Consider the following 15405-nt stretch of genomic DNA (forward strand, 5'->3'; position numbering starts at 1 on the left):
TTGCGCAGCCATGCGGACCAAGTCCACACTGTGTTTGTGGCATAGAGGTGCTAACCGTTCTTTCTTTCTCTGACATCTCCCCCCAACCTCTTTCAACTGAAATTTGACCAAGGTCTCCCTCATCCACTGAGTCTTCCATGTCCATGGACAGTTCGTCATCCATTTCTTCATGTTCTCCTGCACCTTCCTCAACATTTCGCCTGCTACCATGCGCCCTTGTTGATCCCTGTCCCCCATGGTCCCATGCCTGCCGCGTTGGTGATGATGAACGTCTGGACCTTGGTGATGTTGTTGTCCCTTGCGCATATGAATCCTCCTGTAGTTCCTCCCCTTCCTGTTGTCTCACCCCCTCACTCTGAATAGTGTTTAGCGTGTGCTCCAGCATGTAAATGACTGGAAATGTCATGCTGATAATGGCATTGTCAGTGCTAAACATATTCGTCGCCATGTCGAAACTGTGCAGAAGGGTGCATAGGTCCTTGATCTGAGACCACTCCATCAGGGTGATCTGCCCCACCTCTGCATCTCGTTGGCCCAGGCTATACGTCATGACGTATTGCACCAGGGCTCGGCGGTGCTGCCACAGTCGCTGTAACATGTGGAGAGTCGAATTCCAGCGTGTCGCCACATCGCATTTCAGGCGATGAACCAGCAGGCCAAAAGACTTCTGGAGCGATGCAAGTCGCTCAGCTGCGGCGGTTGAACGGCGGAAGTGAGCAGACAGTTTTCGTGCCCTGGTCAGAAGGCCATCTAGGCCGGGATAGTGTGTTAAAAATTGCTGGACAACAAGGTTCAACATGTGAGCCATACAAGGAACGTGTGTCACCTTGCCCAGGCGAAGGGCCGCACCCAGGTTTGCAGCATTATCGCACACGGCCTTACCAGGCTGCAGGTTGAGTGGAGACAACCATTTATTAAACTCGGCCTGAAGAGCTGACCACAACTCCTCAGCTGTGTGACTCTTATTCCCAAGACATGTCAAGCTAAAGACCGCCTGATGCCCTTGCGCTCTGCTGCCAGCATAGTAATGAGGGGTGCATGATTCCTTCTGCGCATTGAGAACGATGGTGGCCTGACCAGGCAGGCTTGGGGCGGAGATGGAGGACCCAGATGAGGTGGAGGAGGCAGAAGCAGTGGCGGAACTTGGACAGACAGAGGATTGACACACAAGTCGTGGGGACGGCAAGACTTGTGCAGCAGACCCTTCACCATCTATCACCATAGTTACCCAGTGCCCAGTCAGCGACATGTAACGTCCCTGTCCATGCTTACTGGTCCAAGTATCGGTGGTGAAATGCACCCGTTCACACACAGAGTTTCTCAAGGAAGCGGTGATGTTGTGTGCGACATGCTGGTGTAGCGCGAGCACACCTTTCTTAGAGAAGTAGTGGCGACTTGGCATCTGGTACTGGGGCACAGCGACAGACATAAGGTCTCTAAAATCCTGTGTGTCCACCAGGCAGAAAGGCAGCATTTCGGTAGCCAAGAGCTTACAGAGGGATAAAGTCAACCTCTTAGCTTTGTCATGGGTCGCAGGAAATGCCCTTTTATTTGTCCACATCTGAGGGACAGAGATCTGGCTGCTGTGTGTAGACGGTGTTGAGTAGGGTGTCCCTGGAAAAATGCACCTTTGTGAGGAAAGTGCAGGCGTAGACATGATGTCGCCTTCATCCAACGTTGGGGCTATCGATGTCTGAGAGAGCTGTACACACGCACTTGTTTCCCCTTCTAAACCAACTGATGACCTACCAAGCAAACTGCCTGTTGCGGTTACAGTTGTGGAAGTTGTGCGTGGAAAACCAGGTGTGACAGCTGTCCCCACAGTCCTAGAAGATGAAGAGCGCGCGGATGCACTAGAAGGGGCAGGCGGTGGATGGTTCGCTCCGCTAGGCCGCATTGCAGCACGGTGAGCTTCCCACCGGGACATATGATATTTATTCATGTGACGATTCATGAAAGAAGTTGTCAAACTGCTGAGGTTTTGACCTCTACTAAGAGAACCATGACAAATTTTACAGATCACATAATTTGTGCGATCTTTTGCTATGTCAAAAAAGGACCAGGCTAGGCAAGGCTTAGAGGGCATGCGACCTGTTGATCCACCCCGACTAGTGCTCAGAGGCACAGTGGTGGCTGAGGATGCAGTTGTAGACGTGCCACCAGTACTCCGACTCTGTCCAGGAAGGCGCAAGGTAACTTCGTCATCAGTTGCATCCTCCTCCACCACCTCTGTTGACCTACTCGAGTGCCTGACTGTGGGTTGACAGTAGGTGGGATCTAGAACGTCCTCATCAATTGTTGTGTTTGCACTCCCCTCACCCTCAGACCGAGCCTCTTCTTGCCCTGACCGAATATTTAAGTTGTCATCCCAATCTGGTATCTGCGTCTCATCGTCATCAGTATGTTCCTCATTGTCTATAACAACAGGTGTTACAGTTGGTGAAAAAGGGTCAATATGCTCAGAAACTTGGTCCTCACGGCCTGAATCAGAGTCACAAAGGTTCTGGGCATCACTGCAGACCATTTCCTGGTCTGTACTCACTGTAGCTTGGGAGCAGACCTCTGATTCCCAGGCTATAGTGTGACTGAACAGCTCTGCAGAATCAGCCATCTCAGTTCCACCATACTGTGCAGGGCGGATGGAGACTTCTGAGCTGGGAGAAAGCAAGTTTGAATGGGATGACAACTCAGAGGACTGGTGTTTTTTGGATGCGGTAGTTGAGGTGGCGGAGAGGGCACTTGTTGGACCACTTGAGATCCATTCAAGCATTTTCCTTTTTTGGCCATCATCTACCTTTGTTCCAGTTGTCCGTGTCCGTAAAAAAGGGAGCACGGCGGATTGTCCTTGGTAAGTAGTAGACATCTTACATTTGCTGGAAGATGGTCTATTTTCAGCACATGTTAATGGAGCTTTGCCATCTTCCCCACGGACAAACCCTTTTTTTCCTTTTCCAACACGCCTCTTACCCTTTCCACCAGAATCTGTCATTTTGCCACTCATTTTGATTGTGACAAGCTTGTGCACTTAAAATGTGGTAGTAAAAATTGAGAGGTGGTGTAGATTGCAGCGGTTGTCTATCTTTATTAACAGCAGAATAAACAACAATAATTATCACTGACAATGCAACTACGGCCCTTAAACTGGCAGCAGTGTTTGCTAGTATAATGGCTTAGTAACAATGAGTTTGAGTGTGCAATGCAGGCAGACGTGCTGCAAATATATTTGCACTAGTGGGACTATACAGAAGTCCAACAGCCACGTTTAGGATGCCACTAAGTTCACTCAGTGTTTGCTAGTATAATGGCTTAGTAACAATGAGTTTGAGTGTGCAATGCAGGCAGAGATGCTGCAAATATCTTTGCACTTGTGGGACGATACAGAAGTCCAACAGCCACGTTTAGGATGCCACTAAGTTCACTCAGTGTTTGCTAGTATAATGGCTTAGTAACAATGAGCTTGAGTGTGCAATGCAGGCAGACGTGCTGCAAATATCTTTGAACTAGTGGGACAATACAGAAGTCCAACAGCCACATTTAGGATGCCACTAAGTTCACTCAGTGTTTGCTAGTATAATGGCTTAGTAACAATGAGTTTGAGTGTGCAATGCAGGCAGAGGTGCTGCAAATATCTTTGCACTTGTGGGACGATACAGAAGTCCAACAGCCACGTTTAGGATGCCACTAAGTTCACTCAGTGTTTGCTAGTATAATGGCTTAGTAACAATGAGTTTGAGTGTGCAAAGGACAGGAGGGTACAGTGGCAGGGTTGTGGGTCTCTGGGTAGAGGAAAGGATGCCTGCCTTTCTATCCCTCCTAATGGGGAAATGCAGCGAGGAAATCCCTGACCTTAGCTACACAGACGCTGTCATCTTGTGTAGCTGTTAAACTCTGTTTTCACGGACCTGTCACCTATGGCTCTGACCCTGCCGGTATGAGCCCTTAAAAGGACTGATAGAAAGTGCTATCCCTATGCTGTACAGCGCTGTGTATGGAGCGTACACAGCAGTATCGGCGATAGGAGCTGCGCCAGTGATGACTGACACCAAGGACGCAGAAGGCAGATAATGGCGTGCTGGAGGAAAATGTCCGGTTTTATAATGCAGGGACATGTGACATGGACATCCTATCACACATGCCGTTGCTTCTCTGGCTAAAAGTCCACTTAGCTGTGTGTGTGTCTGGGATTGGCTGACATGCTGGCCCGCCCCACTACACACGCGCGCTTAGGGAAGGAAGACAAGGAAAAAAAAAAATCGCGATCGCCATTATCCATACAGCAGTGATCTGAATGCGCTGTTCCTGCACACTATACACTGAAATGTCATAATAGTGTGAGTCACAGAGTGACTTACACTATTACAGCGGAAAGCCAGCTAGTAATTAGCTGGTCTTTTTGCTGCTAGAACCGTTCTCGAACGTATCTAGAACTATCGAGCTTTAGCAAAAAGCTCGAGTTCTAGTTCTATCTAGAACAGCCCCCAAAATCACTCGAGCCGCGAACTGGAGAACCTCGAACCACGAACCGCACTCAACTCTACTCATGAGTGACCCATTTTGGAAAATATATCCCCATGTAATTTATTTAGAAGTGTAGATAGCACATTGAATGCACAGGTGCTTCACAGAATTTTTTTCAATAATGGGCTATGAAAATGAAAACATACATTTTTCCCCAAATATGATGCTTTTGCTGCAGAAAATGAATAGAATGTGTTGTGTTTTTTCTCCTGTGTAAAGTGATACCCCATATGGGGTGGAAAACTACTTTTTGGCTCACGGCAGTGTTTTGAAGGGGAAAGAGCGCTATTTCAATTTTGGAGCATTATTTTGGCTGGAATAGATTGCAGACACCATGTCACATTTGAAGAGCCACTGACATGGCAAAACAGCAGAAACTCCACCACAAGTGACCCCATTTTGAAAACTAAACATCTCAATGTTTTCAACTAGGGGTGTGGTGAGTATTTTTCACCTTCAGGATATTCACAAAATTTTTTAACATTGGGCTGAGTAAATTAAAATTTCTCAGTTTTTCCAATACAATGTTACTTTGGCCCCAAGTTTTAATTTTCAAAAAGGTAATAGTAGAAATCAAAAGGTAGAATTTGTTACACAATTTCTCCTGAGTTTGCCAGTAACTCAAAAATATGAGGTGCAGTGCAAAGCTCAAAATGGAAGGAGCGCCATATTGCAGTGCAGATCTTGCTGGAATTGTTTTGGGGTACCATGTCATATTGGCAGAGTCCCTGAAGTGCAAGAAAAGCAGACGTCACCCATAAGTGACTACATTTAACAAACTACACACCTTAATGAATTCATCTAGGGAGCAGTGTGCATGTTGACACCACATGTGCCTCACAGAATTTTTTACCATTGGCTATTAAAAGAACAATTACATTTTCACCACTAAACTATTTTTAGTCACAAGTTTTTAATTTTTATAATAGCTATTAAGAAAAAAGTGGACAAGACAGTTTGTTGTGCATTTTCTTCTGTGTTTCAATACCCCACATGTAATCGGGAACTACTTTTTAGGCACAGTGGACAGCTTATAAGGTAAGGAGCGCCATTTTGTACTTGAGACTTTTCTGTTATGGTTTGTGGATGCCATGTCATATTGACAGAGCCCCTGAGGTGTCAGAACAGCAGAACCCCCCCATAAGTGACCCAATTTTACAAACTATACCTCTGAATTAATTAATTTAGGCATGCAGTGAGCATATTAACGCCACAAGTGTGTAACTAAATTTTATACCTGTGGGCGGTGAACATAAAAAATTACATTTTTACCACAAAAATGTTTTTTTTAGCCCCAGATTTTACATTTTCACATTGGAAAATGGGGAACAGTGGCACCAAATATGTTACACAATTTCTGATGAGCATGACCATACCCAATATGTGGTTGTACAGAACTACTTAGTTACACAAGCAGACCTGCCAGGGAGGGAAGGAGCACTATTTGACCCTTGGAGCTCTGAATTTCAGAGAAAAGTTTGCAGAGTCCAGATAGAGCCCATAAGTGACAAAAGAGCAGAATCCCCCCTCAAGTGTCCCCATTTTGTAAATAACACCCATGTATGAATTTATCCACAGATGCAGTGACTATTTTGACTCCATTGGTGTTTTCCTGAAACAAGCAGTAATGAAAATTACAAATCTACCATTGTAGTGCCCATACTGTACTTTGCAGTGCCCATACATTGTACCCAGCTCATGCTTCTGGAGACAGACACTGGGTAAATTAAACGGGCTTTCCTCAGTACAGAAATGTGACTGAGCCCCACATTGTGGGGCTCAGAAGACATAAAAGAGAGCTTTTGAATTTGGGTGTGTACATTTTGCTGGATTTCTTTTTGGGATTCCAAAAATGTAATTTGTTAGTGGGACAACCCCTTTATGGAAAAGTGCTATTTGTTTCCCATCTGATTGTTTTTTTACACAAAGCATCAGTTACAGTGCTAAAAAAATCTCCCATCATACAACTATTAGTTTGACTAATTCAGCATAAAATGCTGTTACTTTTTCACCATGGCAATATGTCATCTGTTTATTTCATGCACTGGCACTTAGTGCAATCAAATAAATTATCCATGGACACACTGAGATAACAAATTAGCTGTGCTTTGTCTTAAGTCTGGCTTGAAACTTACTTTCAGATTTATTCAAAATTGATTATTTGCCTCAGTAAGATTGTTTGCATTATAATTTTAGTAAAATGTAATTCTCAAATGACAATGAGTGTAAAGCATATCCAATCATTATGCTACTGAATATATAGCTTCTCCTTGAGACCAGAAGACTTGACATTATTCTTGGCTAGAGTAAAATGTATACAAACCTTCCACAAAATGTATAAAAGTAATAATGCCATACAATACATTTGTAAACACATTATTGGACAACCAAAATGAATACTGTATGTTTGAAAACTTTTGGAGAGTAGTGTCCCCTTCGTTAGTCACTTTTCAAATGAATCAACACTTATAACCCAAGAACTGAACCCCAAGAATGACACAGGTCACCACAGACAACTTGATTTCAAGCATGTGATGTTCATTCAGACTCACCTGTCGCAAGTTAATAGGTGTAGACAAAATTAAAATTGCACTTGACACCACAAAAAAGGGGAGAAGTTGACTCAATCTTTGCATTACGTGTCTGCATATGCCACACTAAGCATGGAGAACAGAAAGAAGAGAAGAGAACTGTCTAAAGGCCCCGTCACACTAAGCAACATCGCTAGCAACATCGCTGCTAACGAACAACTTTTGTGATGTAACAGCGATGTTGCTGATGATGTTGCTTAGTGTGACATCCAGCAACAACCTGGCCCCTGCTGTGAGGTCGCTGGTTGTTGCTGAATGTCCTGGGCCATTTTTTAGTTGTTGCTGTCCCGCTGTGAAGCACAGATCGCTGTGTGTGACAACGAGACAGCAACAACTAAACAACAGGAGCCGGCTTCTGCGGAGGCTGGTAACCACAGTAAACATCGGGTAACCAAGAAGCCCTGTCCTTGGTTACCCGATATTTACCTTCGTTACCAGCCTCCTCCGCTCTCACTGTCAGTGCCGGCTCCTGCTTCTTGCACATGTAGCTACAGCACACATCGGGTAATTAACCCAATGTGTGCTGTAACTAGGAGAGCAGGGAGCCAGCGCTAAGCAGTGTGCGCTGCTCCCTGCTCTGTGCACATGTAGCTGCAGCACACATCGGGTAATTAACCCGATGTGTGCTGTAACTAGGAGAGCAGGGAGCCAGCGCTCAGTGTGCGCTGCTCCCTGCTCTGTGCACATGTAGCTGCAGCACACATCGGGTAATTAACCCGATGTGTGCTGTAACTAGGAGAGCAGGGAGCCAGCGCTTAGCGGTGTGCGCTGCTCCCTGCTCTCTGCACGTGTAGCTGCGTGCACTGGTAACCAAGGTAAATATCGGGTTGGTTACCCGATATTTACCTTAGTTACCAAGCTCAGCATCTTCCACGCGGCGCTGCTGGCTGGGGGCTGGGACACTGGTTGCTGGTGAGCTCACCAGCAACTCGTGTAGCCACGCTCCAGCGATCCCTGCCAGGTCAGGTTGCTGGTGGGATCGCTGGAGCGTCGCCGTGTGACATCTCACCAGCAACCTCCTAGCCACTTACCAGCGATCCCTATCAGGTTGGATCGTTGTTGGGATCGCTGGTAAGTTGTTTAGTGTGACTGGGCCTTTAGGACTTGAGAACCAACATTGTTTGAAAATGTCAACAATCTCAAGATTAGAAGTGCATCTCCAGAGATCTTGATGTTCATTTGTCCATGGTGAGCAACATAATTAAAAAATTACAACCCATGGCATTAAGCTAATCTCCCTGAATGTGCATGGCAGAGAAAAATTGATGAAAGGTTGCAACACAGGATAGTCTGGATAGTGGATAAGTTCCAAAGAAATGCTGGCTGTTATGCAGGATCAGGGTACATCAGTGTCAGAGCGAACTATACATCAACATTTGAATGACATGAAGTGCTATGGCAGGAGACCCAGGAGGACCTCAGTGCTGACACAGACATAAAAAGCTAGACTGCAGTTTGCCACAATGTACGTAAGTTAAAATCCTTTTGGGAAAGAGATTTCTGGACAGATGAGACCAATATAGAACGTTTGGTAAAGCACATCATTCTACTGTTTACCTAAAACAGAATGAGGCCTACAAATAAAAGAACACAGTACCTACAGTCAAATATCATAGAGGTTCAATTATGTTTTGGGGTTGTCTTTGTCAAGCTGCCACCAGGGGGAGCCGGAACGCTGCAGCAGAAGACACTACACAGAGCAACCAGAATCAGGAAGTGGATGCACAGTGTGTACTCGTACACTGCCTCACAGCACAGATGGGGAGCAGAGCTGCAGGGCGTGCGAGGAATGGTCAGGTAGGCTGGGTCAAACACAGTTCAGGCAGAAGGAGGACAGGAGGAACGAGCAGAAGCGGAGTCGAGGTCAGACCGAGGTCACGAGGTCAGTACCAGAGGAAGCAACTGAGTGGGGAGGTAGGAGAGGGGACAGAGGAATGGAGGGATGACTAGGGGACGGAACACAGACAGGGCATGGGGGCACAGGAGCAGAAGGATCAGGATAACACTTACAGGACCAGCAATCACAGGCAAAGCAGTGCTAAGCTTATAGCCGGTGCTGGTTCACTGGAGATGTCAGTTTTTAAAGCATCCAAGCTCTGGAAGTCAAGCCCAGGAGAAGGCTCCACCCCTAGCCAAGTGGACGGGGAGGCGAAACCGTGACAGTCTTGCATCCCCTGGCACTGGGTGCCTTGACTGTGTGCAAGGTTTCATGAAATATCAAGATTACCAAGGGATTTTTAGTCGCCATGCAGTGCTCCATATCAAAAAGCTGGGTTTGTGTCCTTGGCCATGGGTGTTCCAGTAGGACAATGACCCCAAATAAACTTCAAGGAACACCCCTAAATGGATGGAAACAAAGAGCTAGAAAGTTCTGAAGGGGCCAGCAATGATTCCAGATAAAAATCCTATTGATCACCTAATGATAGAGATCTTAAAATTGCTGTTGGAAGAAGGCACCCTTCAAGTATGAGAGACCTGGAGCAGTTTGCAAAAGAAGAGTGGTCCAAAATGCCAATTGAGAGGTTTAAGAAGCTTCTTGATAGTATAATAAAACATGTAATTGCAATAATTTTCTGGGATCTTTTGGATCAATTTACCAACTTCAAGGGTGTCAACAGTTTCAGCCATGACTGTATCATTATATAAACACTGCTAAAAAAAAGGGAACATTAAATACCACATCATAGATCTTTATTCATTACATAGTGGGATGCATTGAGAGCAATAAAACATGAAAATGATAAATCTAAAGAAAAATTAATATCCCATGGAGGACTGGATTTGGAATGATTAAGTCAAAATTAAAGTGAAAAATCAAATTACAGGCTGATTTAACTTCAGGGGAAGTGCCTCAAGACAAGGTTCAGTAGTTTGTATGGCGTACACGTGCTTGTATGATCTCCATACAATGCCTGGGCAGACTCCTGATGAGGTGGCGGATGTTCTCCTGAGGGATCTAATCCCAGAAGAGGTTGTGGTTCAACCTGCCATTAGTGGATGGAACAAGACATGATATTCCAGATGTGCTTTATCGGATTCAGGTCTGGGGAATGGGCAGGCCAGTCCATAGCATCAGTGCCTCATCATGTAGGAAATGCTGAAATACTTCAGCCCCATGAGGCCTAACATTGTTATGCAACAGAAGGAATGCATGCCCCTCTCTACCTGCACATGGTCTCACAATGGGTCTGAGGATCTCATCCGGCATCTAATGACAGTCAGGGTACCTCTGGTTAGCACATGGAGGGCTGTGTGGCCCTCCAAAGAAATGCCTCCCAACAGCCATTGCCAAACTGGTCATGCTGGAGGATGTTGCAGGCAGCAGAATGTTCTACATGGTGTCTCCACACTCTTTTCCATCTGTCACATGTGCTTAGTGTGAACCTGCTCTCATCCGTGAGGAGAAGAGGGCGCCAATGTCAAATCGTCCAATCTTGGTGTTCTTTGCAAATGCCAATCGCCCTATGCTGTGTTGGACTTTAAGCCCAAGGTAAAAGTTCCCATCATTCTGTAGTTTATAGAAATTTTAGAAAATTTATGATTTAAAAAAAGTGTTATAATTAGAGATTAGTGAATACATTTGAGTGGAATTTCCTTCTACTCAAATATTCCAAACATCCACATTTGCCAAAATGCAGATTTAAATTTGCTTTTACATGGATTTAACAAAATGGTGGTCAATAGGCAACCAATTTGCTGAAACACAAAAGGGCCATAAAAACAGTTAAGAAAAAAAAATACTTAACCGTCCACTTCTCTGGTCCCTTGGTTTTTCACCATCTCAGGCCCCCTTCACACGTCCGTGAAAATCACTCACCTGTTTCACGGACGTGTCAAGGGTGCGTGTTCCCCTCCGTGTGCCGTGTTTATGGCACTACGTGTGTTCTCCGTGTGTTATACGTAATAGCACATGGAGAACGGAAAGCCCCGACTTACCTTTTTCTTCCGGAGCTGTCTGTGGTGCTGACTGACAGCGTCCGGCACAGGCCACGCCCCGCTGACACTGCTTCCGGCCCCCAGTGAAGAAGATGCGTTGTTCAAATTCACTGGGGGACGGATGCAGGTGACAGCCACAGCAGAGACTGCAGGACTCGAGGAGGGGAGTTTGTGTTTTTTTTTATTTTTAAAATGACACGTGTGTTTCTCTGGCGCTTGTCACGTGGGCCCGCATCCACACTACTTCCGTGTGGTACGTGTGCGGGCCGCGTGACACCCGTGCTGCCGGAAAAACACGGACATGCATCCATGTGGAGCAAAAGGGGTCACGTGTGCTCCACACGGAGGCACGGGCCAATGGCTAAACACGTGCGTGCACATAAACCCTTTGATTTTAATGGGTTTACGTGTGTCCGTGTCTCCGGTACATGCAGGCACGGACCTAGCACGTACCGGAGACACATGCGTGTGAAGGGGGCCTCAGACTGGTGACATTGTGGCCTTACATGTTCTTGCTCAGAAATTTCCTGGGCCTCATCAGATCTCTTGCCTTGGAGATTGAGCACTCAGTGGCGGTGAGAAGAAGATATGCACAGGACCTTACAGTGGATGGTGAAGAGTGGAGGGGCCAGAGATGCGATAAATATTTTTTTCTATTTTCTACATAATACATTTCGTATGCTCTTGGGGCTGAAGAGACATTAAAAGTGTGGAGAATAACTTTACTCCAAAACGAATTTCCCAGGAAATTGGTGAATTTGAATTTTGTTATTTCTGCTCATCTATAATAATCCTTTCTATTTTTGGCGTATAAACTATACTTTTTAGGCATTGTATTTAATTAACAGCTTTTAGTGTTCACACAAATTTAGTGGGTACTATTTAAAAATATTTTCTGATCTTTCACTTCATGAACTAGTAATGGTATGTCACAATAAAGGGGTCTTTACACGCAGCGATATAATGAAAGCACCCGCCCCCATCGTTTGTGCGTCACAGGCAAATCGCTGCCCATGGCGCACAATATCGTTAGGAGCCATCACATGGACTTACCTGCCTAGCAATGTCGATGTAGACGGCAAACCGGTTCATTCGGTGTCACAGCTGCATCACTAAGCGGCCGCCCAATAGAAGCAGAGGGGCAGAGATGAGCGTGCGAAACATCCCGCCCACCTTCTTCCTTCCTCATTGCCGGCGGCCGCAGGTAAGCTGTAGTTCGTCGTTCCCGAGATGTCACACATAGCGATGTGTGCTGCCTCAGGAACGACGAACAACCTGCGTTCTCAACAATCAACGAGTTTGGGTCATGCGCACTATGAAGTCAAGTGTACGCGTCCTGGCTTCAAACTGAAGTAGTGCGCGTGACCCAAACTCTGGGGTCATGTGCACTGAGCCGAAATCCCCCGTCAGACGCGATGGCAGTGGAGAGGTTAGTGAAATCATCGTGTGACGCTGCGTATTGCTTAACATGATAGCACGCCCACAGGGATGTACTAACATGCTAATGGGGGGCGACTGGTTGGGGAACTAACGCCCAGGGGGACTAGACCCCTTGCTCATTAGCATGTGGCAAAAGATCTTTAGAAATACTTTTTCTACAGATCGCTTTATCTATGCTAGTGTATACAGGGACGGTTAGGCAGGACTTAGCAATATGCACCCAGAATTGATCGTGGTTCTGGGTGTATATTGAATCTGACAGGTTCCCTTTAAATTTTAAATTTATCAGACTTTATAGACTTTTGCACATTGGTTGGGGTGATGCGCCCTAAAGATAAGCTAGAGTAATACAATTGTGAGTTTTGTTACAGATGGCGAAGTAATAGAGGTGATCACTGGTTAGTGATTTGAAGTCAGTCTAGTGGAGATGTGAAATGTGTCCATGAATCCATAGACTTACTGGTGGACCTGGGATGGTGAGTAAAACGTGTGTGTATTTTTTTTTTAAACAACAAACTGACCGGGAAATGAGATTTCCTAAAAGAAGACTCCTTTGAAGGGAACCTGAAAGCAGATTAATTCTGCCCAAAACATGGGTAGCATGTATCAGATACTGGCTGAGTTATTATTACCTCATACGTTTTACTGTAAAATGCTATTACTAGAGGTGAGTGGACCCATGGAAGTTCGGTTTGGCGAATGCAGCCAGGCTTCAGATAAAATACGGTTTGGGACCCAGACTTGACCTGAACCCCAATGGAAATCACTAACTGGGCAGTTCTTGATCTGCACCCACATGCAGCCAGCCAGCCTTAAACAGATCACTACTGGGGAGGGGGAGGGGGGGGGGTTCCAATTTTTTTCTTTGGTGCACATTACAACCGATCACGATCATGCTATTGTTACCCCAGTGCAAGCCGATCAAACACTGCAATCGGCTCTCACAGGCCTGAGCACCGAGCGTACCAAAGTAAAGCGATGCTTGCATGGGCCGTGTTCATACGTAAAGCACCTGAACGCCGAATCCGAACTCTGTTTTTTTGTAAAGTCTGTGTTCGGTACAAACACCAAACCTTGTTTTTGCTCTTCTCTAGATATGACATGTCAGAGAAAACATACATTTAAAATCTGGCCTCACTCGTTATAGTGAAAGGTTTCTCCCTATACACATTAGAAGAGTTCTCTCAATCTAGTGGGGCAATGTGGGGAGAAGCCATCAGGGACTAGAATCTTGGACTAGTCACTTGAGACACATTCACTCGGATGGCATTTAAGTGTATGTTTTCTCTAAAATGATACTAAACAAACATACATAGATTTGCAAGTGCACCAGCACTCTACATTATTTAGAATATTTTGAAAATAAATTCTGGGCATTGTGGTAGAACAGAAATCTGACAGATAACCATGGAAAAATGCCTTTATGTTACTAGTATTATGGATTAAAATTGGGGATGTGTATTACATATGTCAGTGTGCTATGTTTTTCTCTTTATGGATTAGGTATGGATAATATTGCAAGATTAAGTCAAAAGTCTGGTTTACATAAGTTATTATTACTGAAGAAACCTCCATGTGGCCATTTCTGCAAATTTGTAGAACAGATTGACCAGTTTAAATTAATGCAAAACCCCAAAAATTACCAGCATCTCCAAATAAATGTGAACAGAAGCGAGCTGCTACATGAAACAAACAAAAGAGTACAGCAGCACTCTGTAAGCTCTAAGAGATATGCAAACATGTGTGACATTTAAACTGCATTAATGCAATATGGAGTATACTGAAGGTAAAAAAATGAAGGTACTTAGCGCATAAATTGGCCAATTCATGTGAGGCCATCAATTGTGACAAGTTGACTCTTCTTTGATGGGATTCTAACTTATTTCATGCCTCTCCTGGCCAATTCATGTGAGCCAATCAAACGCAACAAAAGTTGTGGTTTATGGGCTCACATGAATTGGCCAAAGTCCCTTCATTTATTCCATATGGCGTTAATATAGTTTAAATGTAATATATTCTAAGTTTGCATCAATTGTATTGCTTACAAAGTGCTGCTGTATTCTTTTGTTTTTGTTTCAGTTAAATTAAATATCAAGCAGTCAAGCAACGGTTACGCCGTATCCTAGGATGATCATACAGACCAAACTGATTCACCAAGAACCAATAATACATAGATTGTACTGAATTCATATGATGAAATTAAAATTAGTAAATATACAAAAGACAATAGAATATTTTTGTGGAAATCCAGTGATTAAAATACATAATGAAATCAGAAATAGGAGCATATAATGGCATTATATATCACAGTGGCCACAATGTACCTACCTTTGCATTCAGATACACGCTTTGAATGCAGATATTCAGTGTATGTACCAGTAGGGCAGCTTTTACAATCCATTTGGCCTTCTTCATTTTGGTATGAGCCAATCCAGCAGCTTTCACAAGTGTTGTGTTCCAGGGAATAAAACGTCCCCTTTGGGCAGTTTACTGTGGAATCATGAAACAGGAGAGCTTTATCTACATAGTTCAGCTACCAAACCACAATGCCAAGACAGATAAACAGCACAGAGCTGTAGGCTACCAGAATCAAATGGCACTCATACTGATCCAGTCCTGCTAATCACAATGATCAATTCATGGTGTGTTATACAGCATGATCTTTATAGCTAAGTAATAGCTGTCTATCTACTGGAAAGTTACGACCAGTTGATGAAAAAGTGCAAAGTTAAGAAGATTACCTCTGATTTATCTTAATCCTATAATGTAACTCAAGAGTTCAGCACTCTTCATTGATCAACACATTGTAAAAGACAGATGCTCGGCTTCTTTATAGAGCCAGATATCTTTTCACGCCTTATTATAACATTTAATAAATAAACCTGATTACGTATTGATTTTTTTTCTCTATGAACTACAG

General features: G+C 44.6%; 1 protein-coding gene across 1 annotated transcript in view; it reads right to left on the minus strand.

Annotated features, from left to right (window-relative positions):
- SVEP1 (sushi, von Willebrand factor type A, EGF and pentraxin domain containing 1) overlaps positions 1-15405 on the minus strand; it is a 570842-nt gene that overhangs the window by 272299 nt on the left and 283138 nt on the right. Inside the window, exon 17 of the mRNA XM_075316174.1 lies at positions 14814-14975. Coding sequence (XP_075172289.1) covers positions 14814-14975 — 162 coding nt within the window. The remainder of the gene's footprint in view (positions 1-14813; positions 14976-15405) is intronic.

The sequence above is a fragment of the Anomaloglossus baeobatrachus genome, chromosome 1 (assembly GCF_048569485.1).
Source record: "Anomaloglossus baeobatrachus isolate aAnoBae1 chromosome 1, aAnoBae1.hap1, whole genome shotgun sequence".
In the NCBI taxonomy this organism is placed as follows: domain Eukaryota; kingdom Metazoa; phylum Chordata; class Amphibia; order Anura; family Aromobatidae; genus Anomaloglossus; species Anomaloglossus baeobatrachus.